We start from the raw sequence: 24,585 nt of genomic DNA, 5'->3' as shown, positions 1-24,585 counted from the left end.
GATTTCACGTGGAATTGGGGATCACGTGCAATTGAGATCGCCGCTGTATTATCCTCGAATAAAATTGTAGGATCTTGTTGCTCGAAACCTATTTCTTTGAATAGTGTTCAGAGCCACACGGCTTCTTTTGCCGCTTCGGCGGATGCCATGTATTCGGCTTCTGTGGTGGATGACACGACCGTGGTTTGCTTCTTTGAGCTCCACGTGATCGTGCCATTTCCTAATTTAAATAAATATCCCGAGATTGATTTGCGATCTCGGATATCGTTCGCATAGTCTGCATCTGAGTAGCCCACAAATATGGATTGATCTTCGGGCTTGACATCTGCAATTGGCCTGTAGATTATTCCAAGTTCTCGCGTTCCGGATAGATAGCGGAGGACACGTTTAGCAGCAGTCCAATGAGCCATTCCGGGATTGGCAGTAAATGAGCTAAGCCGTTGCACGGCGTGAGCAATGTCTGGTCTCGTGGCAATTGCCGCATACATCAGTGATCCGACGAGCGATGCATATCTGTTGTCTCGGTTGCATTCGTCATCAGTTTCGGGTTCTTCTTTTTCAAGCACTGTATTTGGATCAAGAGGCATCCCGACCATGTTGGCGTTCGTAAGCCCATTCTTGTGTAGGATAGACTCAATATATTTTGTCTGAGAGATTTTGATTGTCCGCTTTGAACAGTCTCTCTCAATTTCTATCCCCACAATTTTTCGGGGTTCACCAAGGTCGGTAACTTCGAACATATTTCGGAGTTCTCTCTTCAATTGGTCCATCAGTGCGCAATCATTGGTGAATATTAATAGGTCGTCTACCCAAACGGTGACGATTTCTATCTTATCACCTTTGATCCGAATGTATGCACATGGATCCGAGAATAGGCGATTGAATCCCGCGTCTAGTAACTTGCGGTTCAGCACAATATTCCATTCTCAGCCAGACTGCTTTAGCCCGTAGAGGGTTTTCTTTAATTTACATACGCGGTATGTTCCATCGCTGTATCCTTCGGGTTGCCGCATATACACTTCTTCTTTGAGAGTTCCATTAAGATAGGCACCTTTCACGTCCATCTGTCCGATCTCCCAATTTAAGATTGCGGCTAGCCCGAGGATAGCTCGAATGGTTTCGAGGTGGACTACAGGCGCGAACGTCTCGGTATAGTCCATGCCTGGGATCTGAGAATATCCCTTCGCAACCAGGCGGGCTTTGTATTTGATTATTTCACCCTCTTTGTTTGTTTTCTTGACTAGAACCCATTTATTTCCTACGGGTTTTTGATCTTCGGGAGGTTCCACTAACTCCCAAGTCTCCATACCCTGTAGTTGATTGAGTTCCGTCTGGACTGCCTGTTCCCATTTGGGCCACTCAAGTGATCTTTTGGCATCACTGAGCGTCTTTGGCTCGTCTGCATCCGCATTTCCGTGGGTGCTCATCGCAATATAGACTAATTCGGCATTTGATTTATCTGAATCATTATCCAGATCTTCGTCTGCCTCTGGGTCGTGCATTAGACGGTAATCATGCCGAACTGTCTTTCTTCTGGTTCGTTTGGGCTGGCTTGGTGCGTCCGTCCTGCTTTCCTCACGTTGATCAGAATCATCATCCTGTCTGTGCTTTCATGGATTTTTGGCAGGTGACTGTGGTGCAGAAGTTCCTAACTCCCCCTCGCGCTGCACGTCTGCGGTCGTTGTGAGGTTTGGGACTTCGGGTCTCCTTTCTGCATGCGGCACATCTGACACATTGCTAGGTAAAGTGCCCGGAAATATATTTTGCTCCCCCTCACGCTGTGCTGTGAGGATAGGTACGTCGGATCCTATTTGCTCTTGTGGCACGTGAGGCGCGTTGCCGGGCAAATGGTCCGGGGAATTCGAAGAAAATTGGAAATTACGCGAGATTTTAATCTGGCACGTGTGCACATCATAATATTTGATGGCTTTGGGTCCGTCCATGTATCCAACAAAAATATACTTGTTGGCACGGGGCGCTAGCTTTGATAGTGTTGCGTCTTCCATGAGAACCCATACGGGGGAACCGAATTCTTGTAGGTACGAGATATTTGGTTTTGTCCCATTCCATTTTTCTTCGGGAGTTGCCCCATTTAACGCCTGGGTAGGCGATCTATTTTTAATATAGACTGCATGAGCAATTGCTTCAGCCCAAAGATAACGAGGTAGATCTCTCGCATAGATCATCGCGCGCACTAGTCCAAGCAGTGTGCGATTCAATCTCTCAGAGACTCCGTTCTGGGATGGTGAGTACGGTGCAGTCGGACCCATCTCGATCCCTTTCATTTGACACCAGTTAATTAATTCGGTGTTCATATATTCTCGACCGTTGTCGAGCCTGAGTCGCAAGGGTTTATTTCCAAACTTGCGCTCGATATAGGTAATATAATTCTTTACCTTTTCAGTTACTTCATCTTTATGCCTCATAAATAGTACTGTACTTCGATGACTGTAATTGTCGGTAAATGTAATAAAATATTTCCACCCTTATAGAGCGGCTGTCTGCACAGGTCCCCACACATCCGTGTGTGTTAATTCTCCAGGTACCTTGCTGCATTTGTCTGTCTCTTTGGGAAATGGCTTCCGTGTCACCTTTGCTTGGATGCACGCCTCGCAATTAATTTCATCTGGGCTTGGCGAGATCTCTAGGCCATCAACAAGCCCTTCACGATATAATCGCGTAAGCACTGGTTTCCCGATATGGCCATAGATCTTGTGCCACTCTTCCCAGGTATGCGGGCCATATTCCTTAGCAGTATAGGTTCGTGCAGGTTGCGGAACTATTGGACGCAATTTCAATGAATATAGTCATCCATTTTTCTTGCCTATAGCAAGAGTATGTTTATTTTTATCTATTAGTATTGCGCGACTATTACCCATAAGTACTCTTCCTCCCGCGTTGTCCAAACGCATGATGGAGAGGAGGCTATTGGGTGCTGTCGGCGCATACAGTACACCGTGGAGACAGAATTTCACTTTCCGGTCTCCTACTTCACTTTCGACATCGACCGTACCACGGCCCAATGCCTGCGTTGGTTGCAGTCTGATGCCTGTGATCGCGTGATCTTCGAGCGCCTGATAGGTCGTGAAGACTTCACGATGATTTGTAATGTGCGAAGTTGTCCTGGAGTCGGCAAACCACTCATAGAAAGAAGCGATTTCGCCATCAGATCTGAGAGATACAGTGTCGCTATCATTATTGTAGGCTATTTTTGCCTCATCCTCTTTTGATTCGACCTCGCGTGCTTCATAAGCACGTTCCGTCTTTTGCCGTTTCATCGGCGGGCCCTGTCTGGCTTTGCCGCCGCCTTTAGCCCAACAATCCGTGGCCTTATGCCCGAATTTTCCGCAATTCATACATTTGACCTTGTCGCGGTGCCGACACTCGTTACCAAGATGTCCCGGCTTTCCGCAGATCGAACATTTTTTGTATTCCCCAAAGGGGCGCTTCTTTCCTTTGGCAACCATGGCTTGGTCCGAGGATTGACCGTGCTCGCCACGCTCGTGCCTTCGCCTATTTCCATCAAGAATGATGGCAATCAATTCTTGTGATGTAAGCTGAGGGCGCACGTTGTCAGCACCTTCGGCGCCAACATTGCCACCCACGGCACCAAAGTAAGAGCTGAGGAAAGAGTCTCAGCTCTCCGGTAATGAGGTAGCCAGAATGAGCCGGAAATCCTTGTCAGAAACAACCTTCCCCATTAGGTGGAGTTGTTCCTGAATCTGTCGTAGCTGTGTAATGTGACTGGAGATATTATCTTCTTCCTTGGCTTGCATCCGGTAAAAACGCCGGCACAGCGCGAGAATTCCATGCTGTCCACGCTGTTCCTTGACTGTGCGAAGCTGCTCCCACATGGCCCGTGCCGTCTCGGCTCCAGCGATGTGCACCATCTGGGAATCTCCCAGCGATAGCACAATTACGTTCTGGGCCTTGAGGTCCTTCTCTCCCCAGGCGCTAATCTCCGCCTCTCTCACTGCCCTATTGGCCGGTTCATTACTCGGCTGCGGCTTCAGTGTCTTTCTGGTCACATACTCCTGGAGACCCTTATCATTAAGGATGGCCTCGACGCGGCGCTTCCACGGGAGCCAATTGTCTTCCTTCAGGAGCGGGATCCGGTAAGCATTGCTATTGCTCGTATTATCAGCACTGGTCGACATTATTTGTTCTCGTACTAGTAAGGGGGTAACAATTTTTGTAGCCACAATAGGGGCTGTTGTTATCCAAGTATTTATTGGCTAGAGCCGGGGCTCATAACCTGTTAGAAATCGCGCCTTAGTTCCCAAATAGGAAGGTAGTGATGGCGGGTCAAGATGTGTCGGGGCGCGTGATTCCGCGTCCTAAAATAGATTTCTGTATATATACAGTTCTAGACGCTCCACTTTATATAAGCAAATTTCCTTCTTTGTCTTTCTTTGTAATCATGCCCTCGGCTTGCACCTGGACCTCACATGTACCTTAGCTAATAAGCCCGGTATATACCCCCTGGATTGCCGGGCTAACTAGCCTGAATTATCATATCTCCTGTAGTTGCCAATAATGCGGGCAATAACGCCGCCTCTCCTCTATGCCACAAGGCCTTATGTCATCGCTATCGCACCCGATCTCCAAGATAGCGTCGGCATCGTAGATAATGGTGGCGCCGGTGCTGATGATGCGCCTCCCGCCCCGGATAAGTCCGGCAGCGCCTCTCGCCCCCTGCACGTGCGCTCCGCGATGCGCGCTCGTCGTGCCTGACGACAAGCGCAAGTATCTCCCTCATCTTTCCACACTTTTTCTTCTTTCCTTTTGCATGTACATTCGGCAGCGCCTCCCGCCCCTTGCACGTGCCCTCTGCGATGCGCGTCCTCTCACGCTCATCGTGCCCGACGATGAGCACGAGTCTCTCCCTCAGTTTTCCACATTTTTTCTTCTTTCCTTTTGCATATTAGAGGGCATTTCTGATCTCTAACCTGTCTGTAATGTATACTACTATAAGGTCTTTCTGTTCACGTACACCATTGCGAATCTTTCCATATCACGTGGCTGTGTTAAACGCGGGATAGGCGCTCATTGACGCTGCCTGGACATTGTGCATAGCAGTGGCGCTGGCTCGTGCTAAACGTTTGCGGCGCGCTCACCAACGTTGCCATTCTGGCGCGACAATTGAGGATGCCTACAGCCTCAAGAACATCAAAGGGATCCTCTCGATCAGTGAGGATCTCTATGCCCACCCGTCACAGTGCCTTGGCGATGGCTACCAGGACTCTCCGAGTTGTGAGTAAGGTGATGAAGCAGAAGGACATCTTATGGCAGCGGGATACAATGCGGGAGGTGGTTGAGAGGAGTGTTGCAGGTGCGACATAACTTCTATCCCTTAACACTAACTGACTCCTCAGGAAGGTTTGAGCAGGGAATCCCTGCAGCTGCTGTCAGAGCTTCGTGGAGAGGAGTTTGCAGATTCGGAGACGAGCAGGGATGTGAACGAATTGGCAACATTACCAATCGAAGGGGATGACCAAATGGACTGGGAGACCCTCCCGGATGACGCAGAAGGCTCATTTGCACATGCCGTGCGGGACATTATTTGCAGTCGGTGAGTATTCCTCTTATCTCTGTCACCATTATTCTCATTACTCCGCAGATGGAAGACACGGTGGTACAAGGACGCCCGCACCTGGCGACTTAGGCTCGAGCGTGCACAAGCAAATTGGGCTCCCCTCATCAGTAGCCTTACTGATCTCTACCTCTCATGGTGCCATCTTCCTCCGCAGCCTTGTGACTCTCCGCTCCATCATGATCCAGAGGCCTGTAGTCAAGATGATGAAGACTACAGCTTTACAATTGAGGTGATCGACATTTATTCCCTCGTCACGTCAGTGCACGTACCACGGACAAGGGAGAGCCGCTCGCAGGCTGAGGCAATTGCAGCTCAAGGCTATCTTCCTACCACACCCATCTCGCCCACTCTCGCAATTTTATACAAAACTCTCGAATTATTCCGTCGGCTGCATCTTCGGAAGCCATCATTTAGTGCAGAAGCTTTTACCAAGGTAATATGTGATTATTACGCGGTACGTATCCATTTTTCTTATGTTCGCTGTTACTTACAGTGCTATAGATTCCATATCGCCGAAGGTATCACTCGGCATTGAGTGATGCCTTCGACATTTACCTCTCGATACATTGCGTTATCGACAAGCGTGTTCAGGCAGAACTTGGCCGTGGAACTCCGGACTGGCGTGTGCTCAATGCCTGTCCAGCATGCTGCTATGAGGTGAGCACGAGTCTGCCTGGTATTGTCAGCTGTCACTTGCTAATTAATGTGGTAACAGCTTGAGGACGAGCCAGATTTGAAGATCGGCCGTATGTACTGCTTCGATGGCAACAACTCCCTCAAGCGCTTGGCCAAGGTCGGCGAGCGCAACATTGGCGACACCCGGTGTTTTGAAGACAGCGATTACTTTCTATCGCAAGACTTCGTAAACCAGTTCGCGGACGAAGTGAAGTCGAGTCGCAGTCAGGTCGCACAAGAAGTCGAGCCGCAAATCCTCCCAAGAGGCCAGGATGAAGAACAGCTCGATGACGCTGAGGGTGACCCAACGGACGCAATCAGCAGTGATCCGGTGATGCGTGGATGTACGCAGAACTGGAAGTCTGCAGCAGCGGAGGACAAGAAGAAGATGTGGGGGATTTTTGATGAGACCGGGATCTTCGCTAGTGCATGCCGCCACAGTTTCATACTGTGGATCGTGGACATGGTCCGTAGTGGCGAGCTGTAAGTAATTTCTGTATTCAAGTGTCATGCATTACTGACCGTTTTTCAGAGCAAAATACCCTCTGGCCATGGTGGCCAAGGTACTCCAGCTTCTCAGACCACGATCCATGGGCGGGTACGACATTGGGTGTAGCTTTGCGCACACCATACACGACAGCTCGCTCAGTCCCGAGTTCCGCCGTCTTCAAGCCCGCCTGTGTGTCAACGCCTTCCATGGTTACACGCATAACCATGCCTGTCAGATGCAGAACCACCCGAACGTCATCGAAGGCATGGGGCTCGAGGATTTGGAGACCATGGAGCGTATTTTTAGTAAGTCCAATGAGGTTGCACCTGTCACTCGATATGCAAGCCGCTATCATCGGCGAACATTCGTCGACATGTTCTTCGGGCAGTGGGATGCCGATCGGTACCTCAGTCTGGGCAATTTTCTTTACAATAACTATCGACAAGCTCTTGATATCCTCAACAATGATGCGCAAGTCCTTGACGAAGCAGTGCATTCACTAGGCATTGGAGATGGCGACCTCGACAAGTGGCAGAAGGAGGAAACTGAGTATTTCTCAGTGTTAGGTCAAGAGCCTGAGTGGGATGTCCACGCTGTAGCATACGTCGAGTTATTGCAAGAACATTATGCATTAGAGTGAGTTTTTATTTATTTAATTGACGCTGCTAATGTCTTCCATAGAACACGCCATGTCGACACCACCTCTCTCTTCCTGACATCCACTCCGGCAGATTACGAGTTCCTGCCCCCGCCGACATGTCCTTCTCCCAGCCGCATCTATAATCACGAATTGTCCCAAACGCGCAGACTGGAGACACAGCGGCGGCATATTGCAGAACGCCGTCAGCAGGTTTTACGTGATGTCATCGCCATGGAGGTGCACATGGGAATTGTCAACCGCTGGCAGACAACCTCAACAGAGTATATCGAGACCCTGCAGTATGTGAAGCTGCGTGAGTATCACCGCGCACTCGACAACTTGCAACGCCTGGTGGTGCAGCGGCTTTTTGAGCTGCACAACCTTAATCTCGCGCAAACAGGTAAGGGTCCTTGTAGTTGATCACGGACCATGCTCACAGTGTTATTTAGCTTATCGTGTCCATACTCACATGGCTAAGTCACTGCAAACTCGGTGCAGAGCGATCCGGAATGCCGTCAATGTCTACAATGCACTCGCATGTCAAATGGATCCACCCCGCCCAACTCTGGATTGGAGCAAGGTCACTCACTACAGCTTCCTCGAGGAATTCAACCTCCTCCGCGATACACGCAATGACATCTGCGACAAGCCCTGGACACGTCCAGATATTCGCGCAGTCATGAAGCAGGCTCGACGCGTCGCACGCGCACGTGAAGAAATTCAGCGGCTAGACGTTGAAGTGTGTCGCGTTCACACGTCTATCTATGATGAGGTACAGGCCTTCGATATTACCCTTGCCCGACTCAAGGACAGAAATGATCCACTGTATGGTGCCGTCAATGACTTCTGCCGTCGCCGCCACCGTGTCAACACTTGGATCCTTGCTTGACTTAAACAGATACAAGCCCTTGACGAGTTCACAGGTAACAGACAAGTGGGCACTAGAAAAGGTGCCTCAGTCCGCACAGACAATGGGCGGTCTTTAGATTTGTGTACCGTTCACGAGCTTGAAGAGCTCAATCATGAGGAGCGCGCGGAGGATCTGGTTTGAGTGAGCAAACCTCGAGCGAGTGACGAAAAATCATTACTCACCTCCAGTACGGGTTCCAGTTGCTTAGCCAACCTCCATTGCGCATGCGAAAGTGCATAGGGTTGTAAATCGTTTCTGTCATCGCTGGTGAGCTGTTTCACAGGGATCTCAAAGTAGATGTGCGCGGCGAGGCAGGCGAAGTCACTGTTCCACCTTGTGACCATGCGACGGTCAAGGGCTTTCTTCGTCCCTGAAAGCTCTGGCTGTGCATCGACCAGCTTCTCGAATTTTTCCTGCAGAGTCAGTGAGTCGTGGAGACGGCGAGCCAGTCCGGCAACCTACAGTGATAATGAGCTGTAACACGTACATGATAGAAAACAGTAGATTACCTTTGCGAAGAGGCCAAGAGCCTCGCTCTCTTCCTTAGGAGTCATCTCAATACCGAACTCCTCGCGAGCAATATTCACAGCTTGTGCATGCACGGATTTCACTGCTGCGTCATCATGAGCTGCCTTACCATCATCGACTGCAGACATATCATCGTCTTCGTGGTTTCCGTCCATTAGCTGTTCACCGTCTGCCACGGCCTCTCCAGGAGATAGCTCAAATTCTTCTGGTCGATTTTGCATATCACCTTGGCTACGTTTTCGCTTTCTGCCTGCAGCCACCTTGACCACCTTCTTCTTCTTAGGCTGCCGGAAGAAGAACGAAATGAAGGCCTGCGAATAACTGTTAGAATCACAACACTAATGTGAACACTGTAGGACATACCTTTGCTATAAGATTTACCGTGTGAGGAAAGCACCGCGTACATGACACAGTACCACGAAAACTCTCCACAAGGGGCTCCAGCTCCACAGCCGTTGCGTCGCAATTGCTGGCGTTGTCCATGCAGAGCGTATGCACCTTGATAGAATGTTGAGACTGAAACACAGTGGACATGACAACAATGTATATACCTTTTTATCGAGACCGAACCGTTTGACGCACTGAGCAACCATTTGCGCAAGGTAGAGGCCCGTGTGCCTCTCAGTCAACCTTTTGTATAACACATTACACTTGTATGCTTAGTAGTAAGACCATACGCACCGAATAAACTCTAGAATTGAGCGCCACAGCTTGACGCCATCAAACCACACAATAACTATACCTAGATATGACGCGACGAATGGGGCAGTCCAACCGTCGATAACTAAATGGACGGCTCCTTTGAGGGTCTAGGTATATCAAGGTCAGTCCCAGTGTAGTAGTCCATGTCACTTCTAAGCATACCGTGAAGTACTCCTTGACGGACTTGGAGCCAACCTGATAAATGGTTTGAACGTCTCGCGAAACTGTTGACGGTGAGGGCACTTTCATGCCTGGACGAAGTAGTTCCACTTCTTGAAGGTAAAAAGCGTCAGTGACACTGTTGAATGGGCGGCGCGAGGCCGCGCAGCGCAAGGCAATAATGGCACGGTGTGCATACGCGGAATACTTGGAAATGGAATTTTTGAGGGTTTGCTGAGCACTACTGGTGCTCGTGGGATCTTGAACGCCTCTCCGCTTCAGGCAGATTTTGGCCGTACGCTCAAGGTTGGTGGTACCTTGCCCAGTCTTGACTCGCTCGCGCTGTTGGTAACGATGATTTTTAGGATCATACTTGCATGTAAACTGAAATATAAGATGTGAAGGCTTTTTGTCTGGTGTGTAGCATCGCTCGAGGGAGATGACATAGTGGTCGTAAGCCTTAGATTTCCAGTGATTCCGCGACATAGCTGCAACGGCACTTTTAGTACTCAATACTTGGTGAGAAGGCAAGAAGAAGGCAAGAAGCTCCAGCAAAATGTACCAATAATCTCGTCATCTGTCAAATCCCACACTTCGAGATCTGAACTAGTGTGACTCCGATGCACGCGTGTCTTCTTGGGGGACACGATGACGACCGAAGGTGACGGCTGGCGATCAGCCCGTTTCCGCGAGCGTGTATTTTTGGATGGAGAGTCATCTGAGGCGGCATCAGAGGGTGACTGGGCACGCGCTCGTTTGCGAGGTGTTCGGGGCTCTGAACCAGCAGAAGGGGATGATGCCGGTGTTGCTCCACCACGAACTCGAACTCGAAGATGCAGCAGTGAGAGTGCTGCCAATCCAAGCTCACCCGCACACTCATAATCTTGTAGCTGGCGGAAATGAGGTACAGCAGCACATAGGTAATGACTTGAACGATAAGTAAGTGGGAGGAGTCTCTGCTTATGCAGAACGTGCATGATGTCACTGATAGACATCTCGGAGGTAATTACTGGGCCGCAAGTAATAAAATTAGCATCATATCTTGAGACGGTGCTGATCAGAGTGGTCACTTACAGATTGGAAGTGAGCGTCCATTACTGGCACCGATCACAAAGACAGTGAAAGGGGGACTAGTCAGCAGATTCCGATAATGGCGGGAACGCATATTGGAGACATGACAGCAACGATAATGCATGCGGGTAGGCCGAAGTCGATCCAGGGCAAGAAACCACGGGTACACATCTTGAGCTGGAACATGAGACACATTGTCAATACCGTCCAAAACTGTGAGTCTGGACCAAGAACTTACCTAGCAGCAGCACAGCGGCAATAATGTAAATGTAACATATGGTTGCACTCACGGCAACACCATGGTAGAACTCGTCAGAGCACTCAGCCAATCGTGGACGCAGTAGAGACCAAACCGGTATCAATGATAGGACGGGGAGTAATGACAAGATTGCGATGAATAAAAACCAAGTCTTACAGCGATAGGCTATGCTTCGCACAGACGTCGCGCGTAGGAATGGGGCGCTCTTGCGCCTCGGCATCACCAAGTATGCACTCATGGCAGTGCAACGGGTGAGAATTGGAGACATGAATGAACAAAATACACTGATCATATACCTTACACAAGTTCATCCAGTGTAACTCGACGTGCGGATCCTCAGTGAGCAGCCCGAACAAAACGCAGAATGGTCCAGCAGCGCGAAGAGATTTTGATGTTGACATTGTACATAAGGAAGTCCAAGCTATGAAAGCAAAGACTTAGCTCCACAGCATATGGCACACTTACCGATGCGTACGGCCATGTCATGGCACTTCAACAACTGTCACCGCAATTTTTTGATAATTTCTATAATAGGTATGTAGACGCGGATAAACCCGGGCAGACCGGCCCTGACGACTGAGGTGACCGAACCCGACCGGGTTTAACGGACAGATAACCCGTGACCCGTACGGATCACACCCGCGGGTGTGACAAGGACCCTGGATAATCCCCCCAAAGGTCGTCGCCAAATCCGGACAGATTTTTGCTAATTTTGGCCCGAGGTCATCGCCATTTCCGGACAAATCAGGGTCCCAAAGCCACCATGGCCATCACAGCATCCGGACACAAAAATAGGTAGAGGATCCTAGGCCATCCTCTTGTCCGGACATGAGGTTGGATAGCTGAGAGCCTGGAAAATTGATGCAGTTCAGTAGGTGCAGCGGTATGGTGTTGGCAGCGGTAGCGGTTTTATGTTGTACATAACTCTGTGTTCGAATCCCGCTGTGACCTTTTTTTCTTGGGGCAACTATGCTCTTCATGCGCGGAAAAGGGAGGCGGTCATTTAACCTTGAATTGAAGCGGGCAGCCCGGTGCAGCGCGCCAACTTCAGAATGTCTTCTTTGATGTGACATACTTTTCTCTAGTGACGGCTATCTCATATGCAGGAGTGCAGCTCTTCGAACAGTACTACAAGCAGCAGTTCCATGCGATTACCGAGGCAACCTCTGTCCTACAGACCCATCAATTTGCGCTCATTCCTGCGATGTCTCTCCTCTGTATGCTCACCTCTGCACCCACTATGACAGGTACCGGTATCGAGCTCTCTCACGGTGATCTGGAAACTAAGTGCTGCGGAATCTTCATTGCAGACAGCAATGCGACTTTTCCGCAAGCGGGGAAAGCACGGAGAACATGAGCAATTAGAGTGAACAAGATGTAGTATAATTCCATCATAACATATCCTTCTCGGTGCCTTCCTATGTTGCCCACCTCTCCAGAGAACCTCGGTACTGTTAGTGTGGTTCTCTTGTCGAAATTAATGCATTTCTGAGGCCGTCTGCGCAATCCGGACAAAAAAGTCACTTCTTCAAGGCCATCTGCGTGATCCGGACAAAATAATCGCCTTTTTCAGGCCGTCTGCGCGATCCGGACAAAAAATTGGCCAAGTCGAGGGTTGTCGCCGATTCCGGACAAAAAAGTCCCCAAATCGGCCAAAAATGGGCCGGACAGATTTTTGTAAATCGGGGGGGTTTTGGCGACGACCTTTGGGGGGATTATCCAGGGTCCTGGGGAGGGGGGGGCCTCCGAGGCCCTTAACCGGAAATTATATATATATATTTAAAACCTGCATAAAATATCCTAAGCACCATGTCGGTCGGAAGTGTGACACGGGTCGGTCACGGGTCTGACCCGGGCAGTCACTGACCGTGCCACTCCCTACATCAAGCCCGTCTACATGAAGCCCGAGTTCACGCAATTCCTCTCCTCCATGGAGGAATTGTCGTTATCCTTTCTCGGGATCCACGTCTTGGGCAATCTGTCCGACGTTGTCTACGGAGTATTCTGGACTGCATTATTCATACCGCGGTTCCTTATGCCTGGCCAGTCCCAGCTTGCATCACTGTCCTTGACCAGTGATATGCCTATAGGGCAGGATCCTCCGGTACAATTCGACACCCTCCGTTTTCCCGCTCTTCGCAGCCTCTCCCTCAACGGGGTCGTGTTTGACAACGAGGAACGCCTGGATCGTTTCGTCATGAACCATCACGCAACACTTGCAACTCTCGAACTCAATTCGTGTCCAATCTATTTTCCTGATACGGTGACTCTCGACGTTCCACGTCGATGGTCAAACTTACTCCAGCGGTTCGAAGCTGGCTTGCAGCAGCTGGTACAGTTCCGCGTGCTGCTGCGTTCGGGATGGGGACTGGATAATCTGGAGGTGTTCGAGCCCGCTGAAACCCGCTTGACATACGTGTCCTCATTGTCGGGATTTGGTTATCCACGAGGTGGCTGGGGCGATCCGGCAGACGACGCTGTGCGTGCAGAGGACGCAGCATCACTAGAGAGGCCTTTGGACGTGCTTCATCGGCGTAGGCTGTCGCTGTAATGTGAGTCTTGGCAGATTGTATAGTGATACCTTCGTGCGAAAGTCCTTTGTTTACTGCTCCAGATTCGCCAGAGTAGCATAAAACGCATCGATACAGCTCTCATGTACCTATCTTGCAGCATGCTCTGCAGCAGATTATTCCGCAAGACGCTCACAGTAATCTTGTTCGACGAAAGCAATGCACAAACTGTGCTTTCCGCTCTTCCTAGGAATTGAGCTGGGATGGCAAACTTAAGGAAACACGCTGATTCCTCTGAGTTGAAGGCGTCATCAGGGAGTGGGGGATTTTTGCGAATATGGATTCTTGGACCCCGCTAACCGGGGACTGGTCTCATGGACTCCCAGCGAGTCATGACCCGGTATCTCACCAAACTATCGATAATCTTCGTGGGGGATGCGACTATCTATGAGTCGTTTATTTCTAGTCATAGTCATAGCCCTTTTGAATGCAAAGAAGTAATATGTCTTGCTGGGCATCAGGTGTCGCGTGTCACGATATCTGTTCTCATTTTGCGATGTTGCTTGGATCGATATCTGAGCAGATTCCAATCGTCCGATCATTCTTCAACCTCGATCGTTCCGTGGCGTTGCTCTCATCGTTCCCTGTGACTGAGTTCACAAACGAATGTCTGGTGCCAATTGCTTGAACTCGACTGCTCACATAGCTTCACATCGGTATCTTTCACTGCAACGTCTCTTCCGCGATGATTCCTCAGTCTCGCAAGCGAAAACATAAATTTCATTCTCGTCCGTATGGCGACCACCATGCTACTACCTCGAACGACGCCGAAGGACCTGATCCGGCACTCTTTATTCAAGCATATGAAGCTGACATCACCCGAGGCCCTCAAGCAGTGGCGGCTGCGCAGTCATTAGAAGTAGAATATGCCGACGGTGGAACGCGCGTTGCGCAGATCGGAGATGGACTCATTCGATGGAACGGAAACCAAAGTCGAGGGGAGAGCATGGAGTTTGAGGAGGATTCTGTCTATCTCGGACATCGTGAAGATAACTCCAGCAAGGCACAGCCAGAGGAGGATCAGGACGCGATATGGGTGGATAGGTATGCCCATTCTTGGGTGCTTTCACGCCTGCTGTCAGGTTATCTGGGACTGCATCATGGAGTCCGCAAAAGCTGTTGAGTGATATGTCCGTCATATCGTGAGCTGTCAAACTACGTGTGGAGAGTACCCGGGGACAACTGAAGGAGCCAGATGTCTAGGAATTTTCATTTTTGTATTTCTTCTGCCGACATGTAGCTAATTGCTATTCTGCAGGTATGATGCACGCCTATTACTGGACACGTTGCCTCTTGCGCCTACACCAGCGGTTACTGCAGAACCGAGCTCACCTACGGGCTGGTCAGATCTGCCTTCCGATGCGGAAGACACATTTTTCTTCACGCAAGAGGAGGCAGAAGATTATGGTCGAGAGAAGCGCAGACGTCTATTTGATAGAAACAGGGAAGAGCGGTTGAAAGCACTCAGAGCAGAGGAAAGGGACGACGAGGAAGTGAAACAAGAAGAGTGGGGTGGGAGCGACGAGGAGGTACGTGGCGCAATTACTGGTCTACTACGTACTTGGCCTATCTAATATTGTGCTATACAATAGCCCGATGATCGGCAGAGAGAGCTGATGCAGCGCACGGCGGCACATGTCCTCAGTTCCCCCAATCCCGCGCAATTGGAGATGCGCATCCTTGCCAATCATGGCGCGGATCGACGTTTCGCATTTCTGCGAGGGCGCTGGTCAAGAACATGGAAGACGGCCAAGAGTCGCGTGCGCCTGGAAATGGAGAACGAGAACGCCGAGAAGCTTAAGCAGGCACGTCTCGGATCTCTCGGGGGACTAGCAGGATACGGAGATAGCGACGAGGACAACGACGAGGAAGCTCAATCACTACACGAAGCAGAAGGGGCCGAAGAGACAAAAGCGATTGTGCTAGTTGATACTGGTTCTGCAGCAGCAGGCGCTCCTGATGCCGATGACGATGTGAGACGAGCAAGGCGAGCAAGAGCGAAGGAGTGGGCAGAGAAGCGCCGTGCTTCGCAGGCTAATGGCGAACACAGTGGTTCGTGATATGAATATATCCGGTGCAGTTTCTCTCCTGGTAAAGACGAGGTGGGTCTGGTATGAATATACCGAGTCAGGTGAGCCCGAATTCGCCTCCATGCGCTGAGCATGAGGTGACTTTTACCAGGCAGCACTCACGGAAGCATCTGCAGTTCATCCATCATGTTTTCGGTACAACTGTCATAGGTCATTCTTACCAGACAAATTGTCCTTCATAGATTCCTTTTGTTTTTCGATGAAGGATCTGGGTCACATTTTTGATTTCGCGTAGCTGTGTACCAACTGTGTACTGCAAGAACTTACTACAGACCCGAAAAATACAGATCCAGACCCAGCGCTAAGCTTCATCTGGATGAGCGCCTAGCACCAGTGCACACTGCGAGCACTCGGTACACACGCGTACGACCTCCCCTCTTCCTCGTTTACTGGTTACAAACCTATACTCCACGACCAGATACTTCTCAAGAGACTTTTGTGACAATCTGTTAGAGGATTAAGCAAGTGTTTAGTCTGCTTAGTAGCATCTACACCGTCTGACCCAAACTTTTCTCCAGACCTGGTCACCTGGACATGGACATTCTGAATACGCAGCTGGATGCGCTGCAGAAACGCCTGGCCTTTGTAGCAGTCGACCCTATTGATTGGAGGTTCTACGTCCAAGCGTTCTCGTGGGGCGTGTGTCTCTTTGAATCGTACCTCTTGTACGTGACGTGACCCAACAGTCGCAGGGATTACTGATGTCGAGGTCAAAGGTTGCGCCAATATCCGCTATACTCAAAGAAAGCACCTCCACCATCGCTTGCAGATCACTTCACTGCCGATGTTTTTGCAAAATCGCAAGCGTATGGGAAGGACAAGGCGAGATACCAGCTTGTGTCAGGGCTGTATCACCAGGCTGTTCAGTCTGCAACGATTCAATATGGGCTGTTCCCCTGGACTTGGGAGGTTGGAGGACGTTTACTTAAATTTGGCGGTTACGGGCCGGAGCACAAAGTATGTATCGTGTTACACCTTGAAGCATGTGGAAGTCGAGCGCTCACCTCGCAAAGATCCTCCATTCGATTGCATTCGTGCTAGTACTCTCCTTCGTGTCCTCGCTCCCAGGTCTTCCGTTGTCCATATATGAGACGTTTGTGCTGGAACAAAAGCACGGGTTCAATAAGGTGACTCCGGGATTGTTTGTCGCCGACCTCCTCAAGGGCTGGGCTATTGGCCTTGTGATACTACCGCCTTTCCTTGGTGTCTTCCTCTACATTTTCGACTGGGCGGGCGATCGGTTTATACCCTGGCTCATGGCATTTTTGTAAGTCCACTGTAACATGCGCTCGTACTGAAGCCTCACACCCATGTTCAGGCTCGCGTTCCAATTAATTATGGTGGTAATTTACCCTGTGATGATCCAACCTTTGTTCAACAAGCTATCTCCCCTTGGCGAAGGCGAATTGCGGAGTAGAATAGAATCGCTAGCGACGAAACTCAAATTTCCGCTGACGCACCTCTATGAGATTGACGGATCGAAGCGGAGCTCGCATAGCAACGCTTATTTTTATGGGCTTCCCTGGGTATGTCCTGTCCACTTCTCGATGCTTCCTGACTTGACTGGTTGGTCGACAGAGCAAGCACATCGTGATCTTCGATACGCTCATTAAACAAAGCAAGCCAGACGAGGTTGAGGCGGTGCTAGGTGCGTTCTACTCGTGTACGTGAAGATGCGCTTCATCTGACGAGACGACATAGCACATGAACTCGGACACTGGTATTATATGCATCCGTCGAAGCTCCTCATCGTCTCGCAGCTGCACATCTTCACCATCTTGGCGCTCTTCCCCGCATTCCTGCACGCTCCCCCCGTACTACGCTCCTTTGACTTCTCCAAGGCGATTGCAGCAGATCCGCCCACAATCCTAGCCTTCTTTCTCTTCCAAGTAAACGCTTTTCTTCCTTTATACTGATCCCCATCGCTAACGTTGTTAACGTTGTTCCGCAGAACATCATCATGCCAATTGAAGCTGTCGTCGGAATTGCGATGAACGCTGTGAGCCGCCGCTTTGAATACCAGGCGGACCGTTTCGCCTGCGAACTACAGACTATGCTCAAGGAGCAGAGCATGAGTGACATGGGCGACCGCCTTGGTCGTGCACTGATAACTTTACATGTGAAGAATCTATCCACTGTTTGGGTTGACTGGCTGTTAGTTTCAATCTCGCTGTTATGACGTTACTCTTCTGACGCAAGTCCCAATGCAGGTATTCTGCCTATCATCATTCGCACCCCACACTGACGGAGCGGCTCAAAGCCTTGGAAGGGTTCGGTGCTGGAGCGGAGAAGAAGGAGCTATGATATAATGTTGTTGCATCCACAACGAACAATTACTGCCCTCGATAATGCTCGACGATACGAAGTACGTGATAGATTGACATAATGGCATAAGCTGTATTCGATTTCATCCGTAAAACAAAGTAGTACATGCTGCGATATGGCATACAAACGACACTGCTACATCAGATGTAGAACATACTCTCCCTCAAGTCGACATGAACCCCATTGCCCCACAACCTCATAGCCTGGTCGTAAACGCGTTGCTTCTGCTCTTCCATGGTCTCTCTGCCACCTCTCGTTGAAGTCTTGTCTTCTCCTGCTTCCATGATCGAGTTGATGTAAGATCTCCCCCTCTCGCACGCAAGATCAGCATAGTAAGCCGGGGGTACCAAGCTCACTGCCTTCGTCGCACGCACGTAACCATAGCTGGCCGTATGTGTCCCCTGCTGCAGCTGGTCTGCGGACAAATGCTGTTCGTCGTAGATGACCACATAGTGCGTGGGACGGACTTGGCCTTGCAGTCCAGCATGCGCCTAACACAGAGGTCAGCACCTTGCGCCCACTCCAGATATACGCATCGCAACGTACCTGCAAGTAGAAATCGAACCTATATACGTCCGTTATACCTTTATCGATTACCGTCCCAGGCGGAGTGTTGCCCTTGCGATCCATGAACTTAGGGTCCGTCGGATAAGTGCGTGCGTGATGTCTTTTACCGCAAATTGTGATCATCAATTTCGGGCGGTATGGCGCCTTCGGGGAGATCTTTTTAAAAGCAGCCAGAAGTTTCGGAAGTTCGTGCTGAAGGACCAAATTGTACTGTCCCTGCATGGATTGTTATCAGTGAAACGCCGCTGGTGAAAGGTACGACACCAACCTCTGATACGCCATCGCGATATACAAAGATACGGTCTGGGAGAGACTTGTTTTTCTTTTGATAGAGGAGTAGTCGTTCTACCATCAGGTCATCCAGTTTCTCTACCATCTAAAGTAGAGTCTCGTCAGTGAACGCATACTACTAGCATAAGCCAATACACCGCACACACCTCTTTGGCATCTTTGTTCCAATCGGGCTTCTGAGGCTGCAGACTTGCAGGAAATTGTACGAACTTGTCGTCCACGCTGGCGACAACAGCAACAATCGATGGAGCACCTGGCTTGCTCGTGGGCCCAGGATGCGTGACATCGATGCCCACGAGCATCGTCCTCTTCTCCGTTAACCATTTCATCGCCAGCGGGTCCAGCAAGTGGTTCATACCCCCAAGCTTGGCGTTCACTTTGAGTGCAACATTTGAGAAGTACTGATCCTGCTTGTTCGACTCGACTCTGGCCTTCTTCAATTGCATGTGGACGGTATGTATACCAAGCACAGTGTCGCAGAGTTTCTTGATACCGGGATAGATGTAGTTGTCGAACTTGGATAGCAAAACAAGCACGAAGCTGGGTTTGTTATTTTTATCGAGTTTCTGCGTTATCGCCTTCCGAATCTGCTCCAATGCTTGAGTCCTTGATGGGTCATCTCGCGGATGTGGTAACGGGGACGTCGCAATGGGAGTGGGCAATCCCGGAACGTTCATTCCACTTGATCTGCACTTCGCGGAGAACGTTTCTACGAACTGCCGCAGCGCAGGATCGTTCGTTCCAGTGAACTCCCCATCGCCTCCGTCCTGGACTAGGAGAACTGCCCAGTTCCTCATATCTCCGCCGACATGAAGTTTCACATTCAGGATGTTCCAGCTCCCATCGCGAACGTTGGGACTCCCTAACTTGTACGTGACTTTCGGAGCAGGAAGGACGCGGCTGGGGACGATAGCCATCTCCGGGTTCACCGTGATTCCAAAGTCCTGTAGAGGCACTCCCTGTGCGTCCGGACGTAGACCTAAAGCTGGGAATCCCTGGTTTACGATGGTTTCTGCATTCACGTACGGTGGATTGCAGGCATATTTGATCATTTCCGCAGTCTCGCGGTCACCCAACTTGCCACGGTATGGCTGATTAGAAAAAATTTCACAAATTTCTGCAGGGAGGTAGTTTGGTTTATTCCTGTCAGCGGAGACGTTGATGACCGGCAGATCATGGGCATGATCGAGGCGAATTCCGTGCTCTGTATCGGATGGAATGAGACTAGACCAACCGTCACAAAGAGACTAACTCACTTCGCTGAAAATACTGTTCCACCGTGACTACACCGTTCAACTCGTCGCACTGGAAACGCGTCTGACGAGCAGTAGTGCTCATGACAGCCTGGACCGTTCTCTTCCTCGTGTAACCGAGATGTCTGGTCGACACCTTGAGCTTCTGAGTAAATGAGTTGGGCATTCCCCCAGAGGACCTGTTGAAGGCAATCATCGCGTCCGCGAGATTTCCAGGGATATAGAATGCGGTCATGCAGACATTGACGTTCACCATCAGTTGCTTGTACGTTGGGCGAACCGACATGAAAAAGCCCCTGCATGCTTCAAGCCCGAGCGAGAGCGGATACCGATCTGAAGTCGGGAAGAAGTACCTGTTTTTACCCACGCGGGTGCCATGCGAGGCTGCATGCTGCTGTAACACGATATTCAAAGCGGAGATCATGGGAGCTGTATCATCGTCGCTATGGTCTGGGCGGCCATCCATGTAACTAGAATAATGCATCGTCAGTAGTGATTAATTCCTTGAGAAGATGTTTGCACTTACGTATTCAGCTCACGCATGTCGAGCTCACGAGTAAGCTTAATCTCCACTGTGAACACGAGAGCATTGGGACGCGGAGCTGTAGCCCCTTCCTCAACGTAAGGAACGGTTATCGAGAGGGGCTGGGGGAGCTTCGTTGCAGAGACAAGTCTCTGACTACGGTCATGGGCAACGTAGCGCACATGGGGAGCATAGAGAGGGTTACTCTCCAAGATTTCAAAGATGCGAGCCTTGCGCTCCGCACCTGCCTGCGCCTTTGGAGTGATAGAGACATCATAGTCGTATACGATGTTCTTTGTCACCTTAACAGCGAAGAAGTTCACCCTAACTTTGGTCTCCATACCCAAAGTACCCCAGCCAGGCCGCACGGGCATCTCATCGCGCACGTTCAGCCGCTTAAAGGCTGTAACTAGCTGGTCAGCGGTGGCCAAGCGGTTATCGACCACTGCAGGCGTCGCGGCAGCGAAGACACGAACGGGCCCTCCTGACCCGCGCGCTCCTCCGCGGCCGGGTCCGCCACGGCCACGATCTCCACGTCCACGGGTGTCGAAGCCTCTGGCAAGACCTCCTCCAGGAGGTCCTCCAGGGAATCCGCCGCCACGTCCTCCGGGTGCTTGTCCTCTTGGATTGCCGCCGCCACCGCCGCCTCTGCCGCCGAGCCCGGCGTCGGGTCCTGCGATAGAGGCTGCAGGGCTGCCTCTTCCTCTCCCACGACCACGACCTCCGCGGTTACCCTGATTTCTTGCGCTCATGAAGATAGAACTGTGTTGTGTTAGGGAAGGGGCTCTTGATTGTAAAAGGCTGCGGATGGGCGATGGGCGAGAAGACGGGCGTCTTATATAGGCCAGCGGCGCAAAAACAGGAACAGAGAAATGCGCTTTGTTCCAGAGTCAAGGCGAAGACAATAGAACAATCCGCAGTTTCCCAGCCGACCGTCGTCAGAACCTTATCAACAAAAAAAATACCTTCCCCAATGTTCTGTACTTAGATATCAGACCGTTCGGAAGATGAAACAACGCAGTGGAAAGAAAAATTAGCACGCGAGCGTCGCAAGGACACAGGAGCAAGGCGGCATGGCGCCACAGCTGGTCCACCTGTGTTTGTCGATCTTTGGCAGAGACTCCAAAACAAGTACTTAACAGCTGGAACAGACGGAAACCGAAAAAACCCGTTTCAAATTACACATATTGGTTAAAGCACCTTAAAGCGATTCTGCGACCATGTGTTGCCGTCATTTACACAACGAGAAGATAGCACCCTACTTGCACATGCGATCTGGGGATTGAAGAGGTTACTGGAATGCCCGGAGTCACAAGTCGTGCTACCATATTTACAGAATGGAGGCCGCACTGCTGGCAGCGTGGAGTAGCTTTTCTCCTATGAATCTACTATGATCGAACCACGGTACCTTTTATTCTTCGCAGCACTAGCCCCGGCGTTTATCTGCGCAGCCTTCTCTAAACTGTCACGAGGGAGCGTCTCCCCTTGATTTGGAGAAGAACGGAACAAATATTTACCTTATGGAACCTTACGTCGCAAATGAGGAGTATCCTGTACGATCCAAGACAGAGAAGAGTTCCAGAGGAACTTATCTTGTTCTGGACACAAAATTGCATTGTGAGCCACACTCAGTTGTGCCGCGAGAAGCGGCTCAGCGCAGCTAGAAATTCTCGGCCTGTGGCCTTTGACGCCAGCGCGCCTCCTGGTCAGTCATGAGTGAGAAATTCTCAAGCCTACGGGGCGCCCTCGGCGAGGTAGTGGAGAAATACAGCGCCCAGTAGCACTGCGCTGGATATGCACCCGCGACGCATTGAGGGCAAGCTGATTCTCACCTGATTACTGTCTATCAGTTTGAATGACTGTACCTTGGGATCACTACCTGGTGGAAGTACTGTGATGATGAGCTGCAACGGCATTGAGACGAATATACTAAGACGAGTCACGGCAGTGCGGAGTGGGGCCCGGGAGATAAGTGTTGAGCACAACCAGCAGAAGCCCAGCCCAATTATAGTTCTTCTAAAATATAAGCACAGAAGATCATAGAGTCTGGGGACAGAAGTACGCGCCATCTTCAACTGGATGAGTGAGCTACACACTAGGTACTAGCGCCGGGCTATGTTCGGCGACTCCATGGGCAGTAGAAGTTAGATGCTGACCACATATATTATGTGATACATACCCATAGCCAATGCGCTCGACTTTTGTTTCACAGAAAACGACCGCTCAGTCTGGCAGAAAACAGAGGTCAGAGAGTCGTTAAACATTAGTCGTTCGCGGCAAAGTCCGACGATTTCAGATTCAAGCGATCGAGATCCAAAAGGTTCAGAGCTGCCAGGGCAGCCAGTGCAGCAACTGACTCTGGTCCTCTACATAGTACTTCTGTCAAGCCGTCAGGAAAACTTAGATACATAGTTTCTTCCGATCAACCGTATGACGACAGGTCAATCCCTTATCAGCTCTTTACTCTATGAGCTAACGGACACGCGAACACTAGCAGAATGGTTTGAGGTCCTCGGATGTGGGGTGGGTATGCTCGTTGTCGTAGGAGGATTACATCAAATTTTGGGTACGGTCAGTGTCTTCAGTTGCACAGTCCCAGAGCTCCAGCTGAACAGATATACCTATCAGCTAACCCACTCTCGTTCTCACTGCCCGCGTTTGGCGTGCTGATGCGCGAGCTGGCTGCTGCTGTTCCACGTGTGGAGACGGAGGCGAAGTGGATGAAGACGGAGGCGAAGGTGTGAGCGGTGTGCTGTTGTGGATCATTAGTCGTTCGAGGGTCTCGCGTGAGGTGAGGCGAAGGCGCGACAGACGATTGTTGCAGCTGGTCGCGATGCGCATGCTATATAGTGTCATTTTGTGAATATTATTTAATGTTGTGAGGGGGCTTCAAATATATCGTCCCTCGTAATATGGAATAGATCGAGGCATGGGTGACGTCAGAGTGCACAGAGAATGACGTCATGATGCTCCTGGCTGCAGTTGTTGGGCATCTTGCTCACATCCGAGACTGTCGTCGAGAAGATGGAAGACCCCGCGAAAGAAGTGTCCCAGGTTGTCCAGCTGCTCACCGCCGCGGTGAGCCCCGAGGTCCAGAGGGCGGCCGTTCTCAGGTGCCGTGTCTCCCGCCGACATCCTATCCCAGTCTCCCGTGGTCGCTCACCGTCGCGCACACAGGTACTACACGCCCGACGCGTCGTTCCGGCACCCGGTCTGCGCGGTCCCGCCGAGCACGGCCCCGCCGTCGCGCAACGCCGTGCTCGGCATCTACCAGTGGTACCGCGTCATCTCCCCGCGCATCGACCTCACCGTCCGCCGCGTCCTGCTCGACCCCGCGCACCCCACCCATCTCTTTCTCCAGATCGAGCAGCTATTCCATCTCCGCTGGTCGCCCCTCGCCCCCGCCCCGTCCCAGTGCGTGTCCCTCCCAGCCCGCGACCTGCCCGCCGCGCTGACCCCTATGCCGTTCCCAGCCTCACCGTGCACCTCACCCTCCGCCCCGTGCAGGAAGACGGCGGGAAGACGCTGTACTACATCGAGTCCCAGGAGGACTTTTACCACCCGGACGACTTGGTCGCCCTCCTCGTCCCCCCGCTCGCCCCCCTCGTCCGCTGCGCCCTCTTCCTCGCCGCCCTCCAGAGCAACATCGGCAGGCACATCGCCGCCATGTTCGGTGAGTCTCCGCGCTTGGTCCATTTCGCGTGCATGGTTGACACGGCCTGTAGGGTGTTGGAGCATCAAGCCTGACGAGGGCGGGCACCGCGGTGCCGCGCCTAGGCCCGAGGAAGCGCCTGAGGCGCCTGCTGCACCCGCCCCTGCCCCTGCGCCAGAGGAGGGCGGGGTCCGGGAGGATCAGGAAGAAGGACCAGCGCCGACCGACAAGAAGAACGACTAGGACGCGACCCCTCATGTATTCAAGGACTGTGTTGGGTTTGT

The 24,585-nt window shown here is 51.2% G+C and overlaps 10 protein-coding genes across 10 annotated transcripts; 6 read left to right on the top strand and 4 right to left on the bottom strand.

Annotated features, from left to right (window-relative positions):
* Positions 1–926: 926 nt before the first annotated feature.
* On the bottom strand, positions 927–1,502 carry SCP_0803380 (hypothetical protein; the record flags this gene model as incomplete). Its single annotated transcript, XM_027760928.1, has 1 exon — positions 927–1,502. The coding sequence occupies one exon, from the start codon at positions 1,500–1,502 to the stop codon at positions 927–929; it is 576 nt and encodes a 191-aa protein (XP_027616729.1).
* Positions 1,503–3,635: 2,133 nt separating this feature from the next.
* Positions 3,636–4,157, bottom strand: SCP_0803370 (hypothetical protein; the record flags this gene model as incomplete). Its single annotated transcript, XM_027760927.1, has 1 exon — positions 3,636–4,157. The coding sequence occupies one exon, from the start codon at positions 4,155–4,157 to the stop codon at positions 3,636–3,638; it is 522 nt and encodes a 173-aa protein (XP_027616728.1).
* Positions 4,158–4,536: 379 nt separating this feature from the next.
* On the top strand, positions 4,537–4,734 carry SCP_0803360 (hypothetical protein; the record flags this gene model as incomplete). Its single annotated transcript, XM_027760926.1, has 1 exon — positions 4,537–4,734. One exon carries the CDS (start codon positions 4,537–4,539, stop codon positions 4,732–4,734), a length of 198 nt encoding a protein of 65 aa, XP_027616727.1.
* A 468-nt stretch (positions 4,735–5,202) lies between these two features.
* Positions 5,203–8,290, top strand: SCP_0803350 (hypothetical protein; the record flags this gene model as incomplete). The annotated part of the gene is made up of 8 exons (XM_027760925.1): positions 5,203–5,332; positions 5,380–5,572; positions 5,621–6,050; positions 6,098–6,253; positions 6,312–6,754; positions 6,804–7,397; positions 7,443–7,801; positions 7,851–8,290. The coding sequence occupies 8 exons, from the start codon at positions 5,203–5,205 to the stop codon at positions 8,288–8,290; spliced, it is 2,745 nt and encodes a 914-aa protein (XP_027616726.1).
* Positions 8,291–8,383: 93 nt separating this feature from the next.
* On the bottom strand, positions 8,384–9,790 carry SCP_0803340 (Putative AC transposase OS=Zea mays PE=2 SV=2; the record flags this gene model as incomplete). Its single annotated transcript, XM_027760924.1, has 8 exons — positions 8,384–8,443; positions 8,494–8,769; positions 8,821–9,150; positions 9,203–9,207; positions 9,256–9,337; positions 9,391–9,469; positions 9,521–9,648; positions 9,704–9,790. The coding sequence occupies 8 exons, from the start codon at positions 9,788–9,790 to the stop codon at positions 8,384–8,386; spliced, it is 1,047 nt and encodes a 348-aa protein (XP_027616725.1).
* A 3,137-nt stretch (positions 9,791–12,927) lies between these two features.
* On the top strand, positions 12,928–13,581 carry SCP_0803330 (hypothetical protein; the record flags this gene model as incomplete). The annotated part of the gene is made up of 1 exon (XM_027760923.1): positions 12,928–13,581. The coding sequence occupies one exon, from the start codon at positions 12,928–12,930 to the stop codon at positions 13,579–13,581; it is 654 nt and encodes a 217-aa protein (XP_027616724.1).
* A 704-nt stretch (positions 13,582–14,285) lies between these two features.
* SCP_0803320 (CAAX prenyl protease 1) lies at positions 14,286–17,994 on the top strand (the record flags this gene model as incomplete). Its single annotated transcript, XM_027760922.1, has 11 exons — positions 14,286–14,644; positions 14,859–15,129; positions 15,193–15,656; positions 16,209–16,355; positions 16,407–16,647; positions 16,704–16,957; positions 17,009–17,216; positions 17,269–17,338; positions 17,392–17,579; positions 17,642–17,844; positions 17,901–17,994. 11 exons carry the CDS (start codon positions 14,286–14,288, stop codon positions 17,992–17,994), a joined length of 2,499 nt encoding a protein of 832 aa, XP_027616723.1.
* Positions 17,995–18,155: 161 nt separating this feature from the next.
* SCP_0803310 (Piwi-domain-containing protein) lies at positions 18,156–21,401 on the bottom strand (the record flags this gene model as incomplete). Its single annotated transcript, XM_027760921.1, has 6 exons — positions 18,156–18,506; positions 18,562–18,798; positions 18,851–18,958; positions 19,020–20,077; positions 20,130–20,596; positions 20,653–21,401. 6 exons carry the CDS (start codon positions 21,399–21,401, stop codon positions 18,156–18,158), a joined length of 2,970 nt encoding a protein of 989 aa, XP_027616722.1.
* Positions 21,402–23,165: 1,764 nt separating this feature from the next.
* SCP_0803300 (hypothetical protein) lies at positions 23,166–23,393 on the top strand (the record flags this gene model as incomplete). The annotated part of the gene is made up of 2 exons (XM_027760920.1): positions 23,166–23,220; positions 23,278–23,393. 2 exons carry the CDS (start codon positions 23,166–23,168, stop codon positions 23,391–23,393), a joined length of 171 nt encoding a protein of 56 aa, XP_027616721.1.
* A 280-nt stretch (positions 23,394–23,673) lies between these two features.
* SCP_0803290 (hypothetical protein) lies at positions 23,674–24,544 on the top strand (the record flags this gene model as incomplete). The annotated part of the gene is made up of 4 exons (XM_027760919.1): positions 23,674–23,762; positions 23,827–24,063; positions 24,123–24,322; positions 24,375–24,544. 4 exons carry the CDS (start codon positions 23,674–23,676, stop codon positions 24,542–24,544), a joined length of 696 nt encoding a protein of 231 aa, XP_027616720.1.
* Between the last annotated feature and the right edge of the window lie 41 nt (positions 24,545–24,585).

This window comes from Sparassis crispa, assembly GCF_003851025.1.
Source record: "Sparassis crispa DNA, contig_000007F, whole genome shotgun sequence".
Taxonomy (NCBI): domain Eukaryota; kingdom Fungi; phylum Basidiomycota; class Agaricomycetes; order Polyporales; family Sparassidaceae; genus Sparassis; species Sparassis crispa.
The sequence above is the reverse complement of the archived record's forward strand: the minus strand, read 5'-3'. Positions and strand labels throughout refer to the sequence as shown.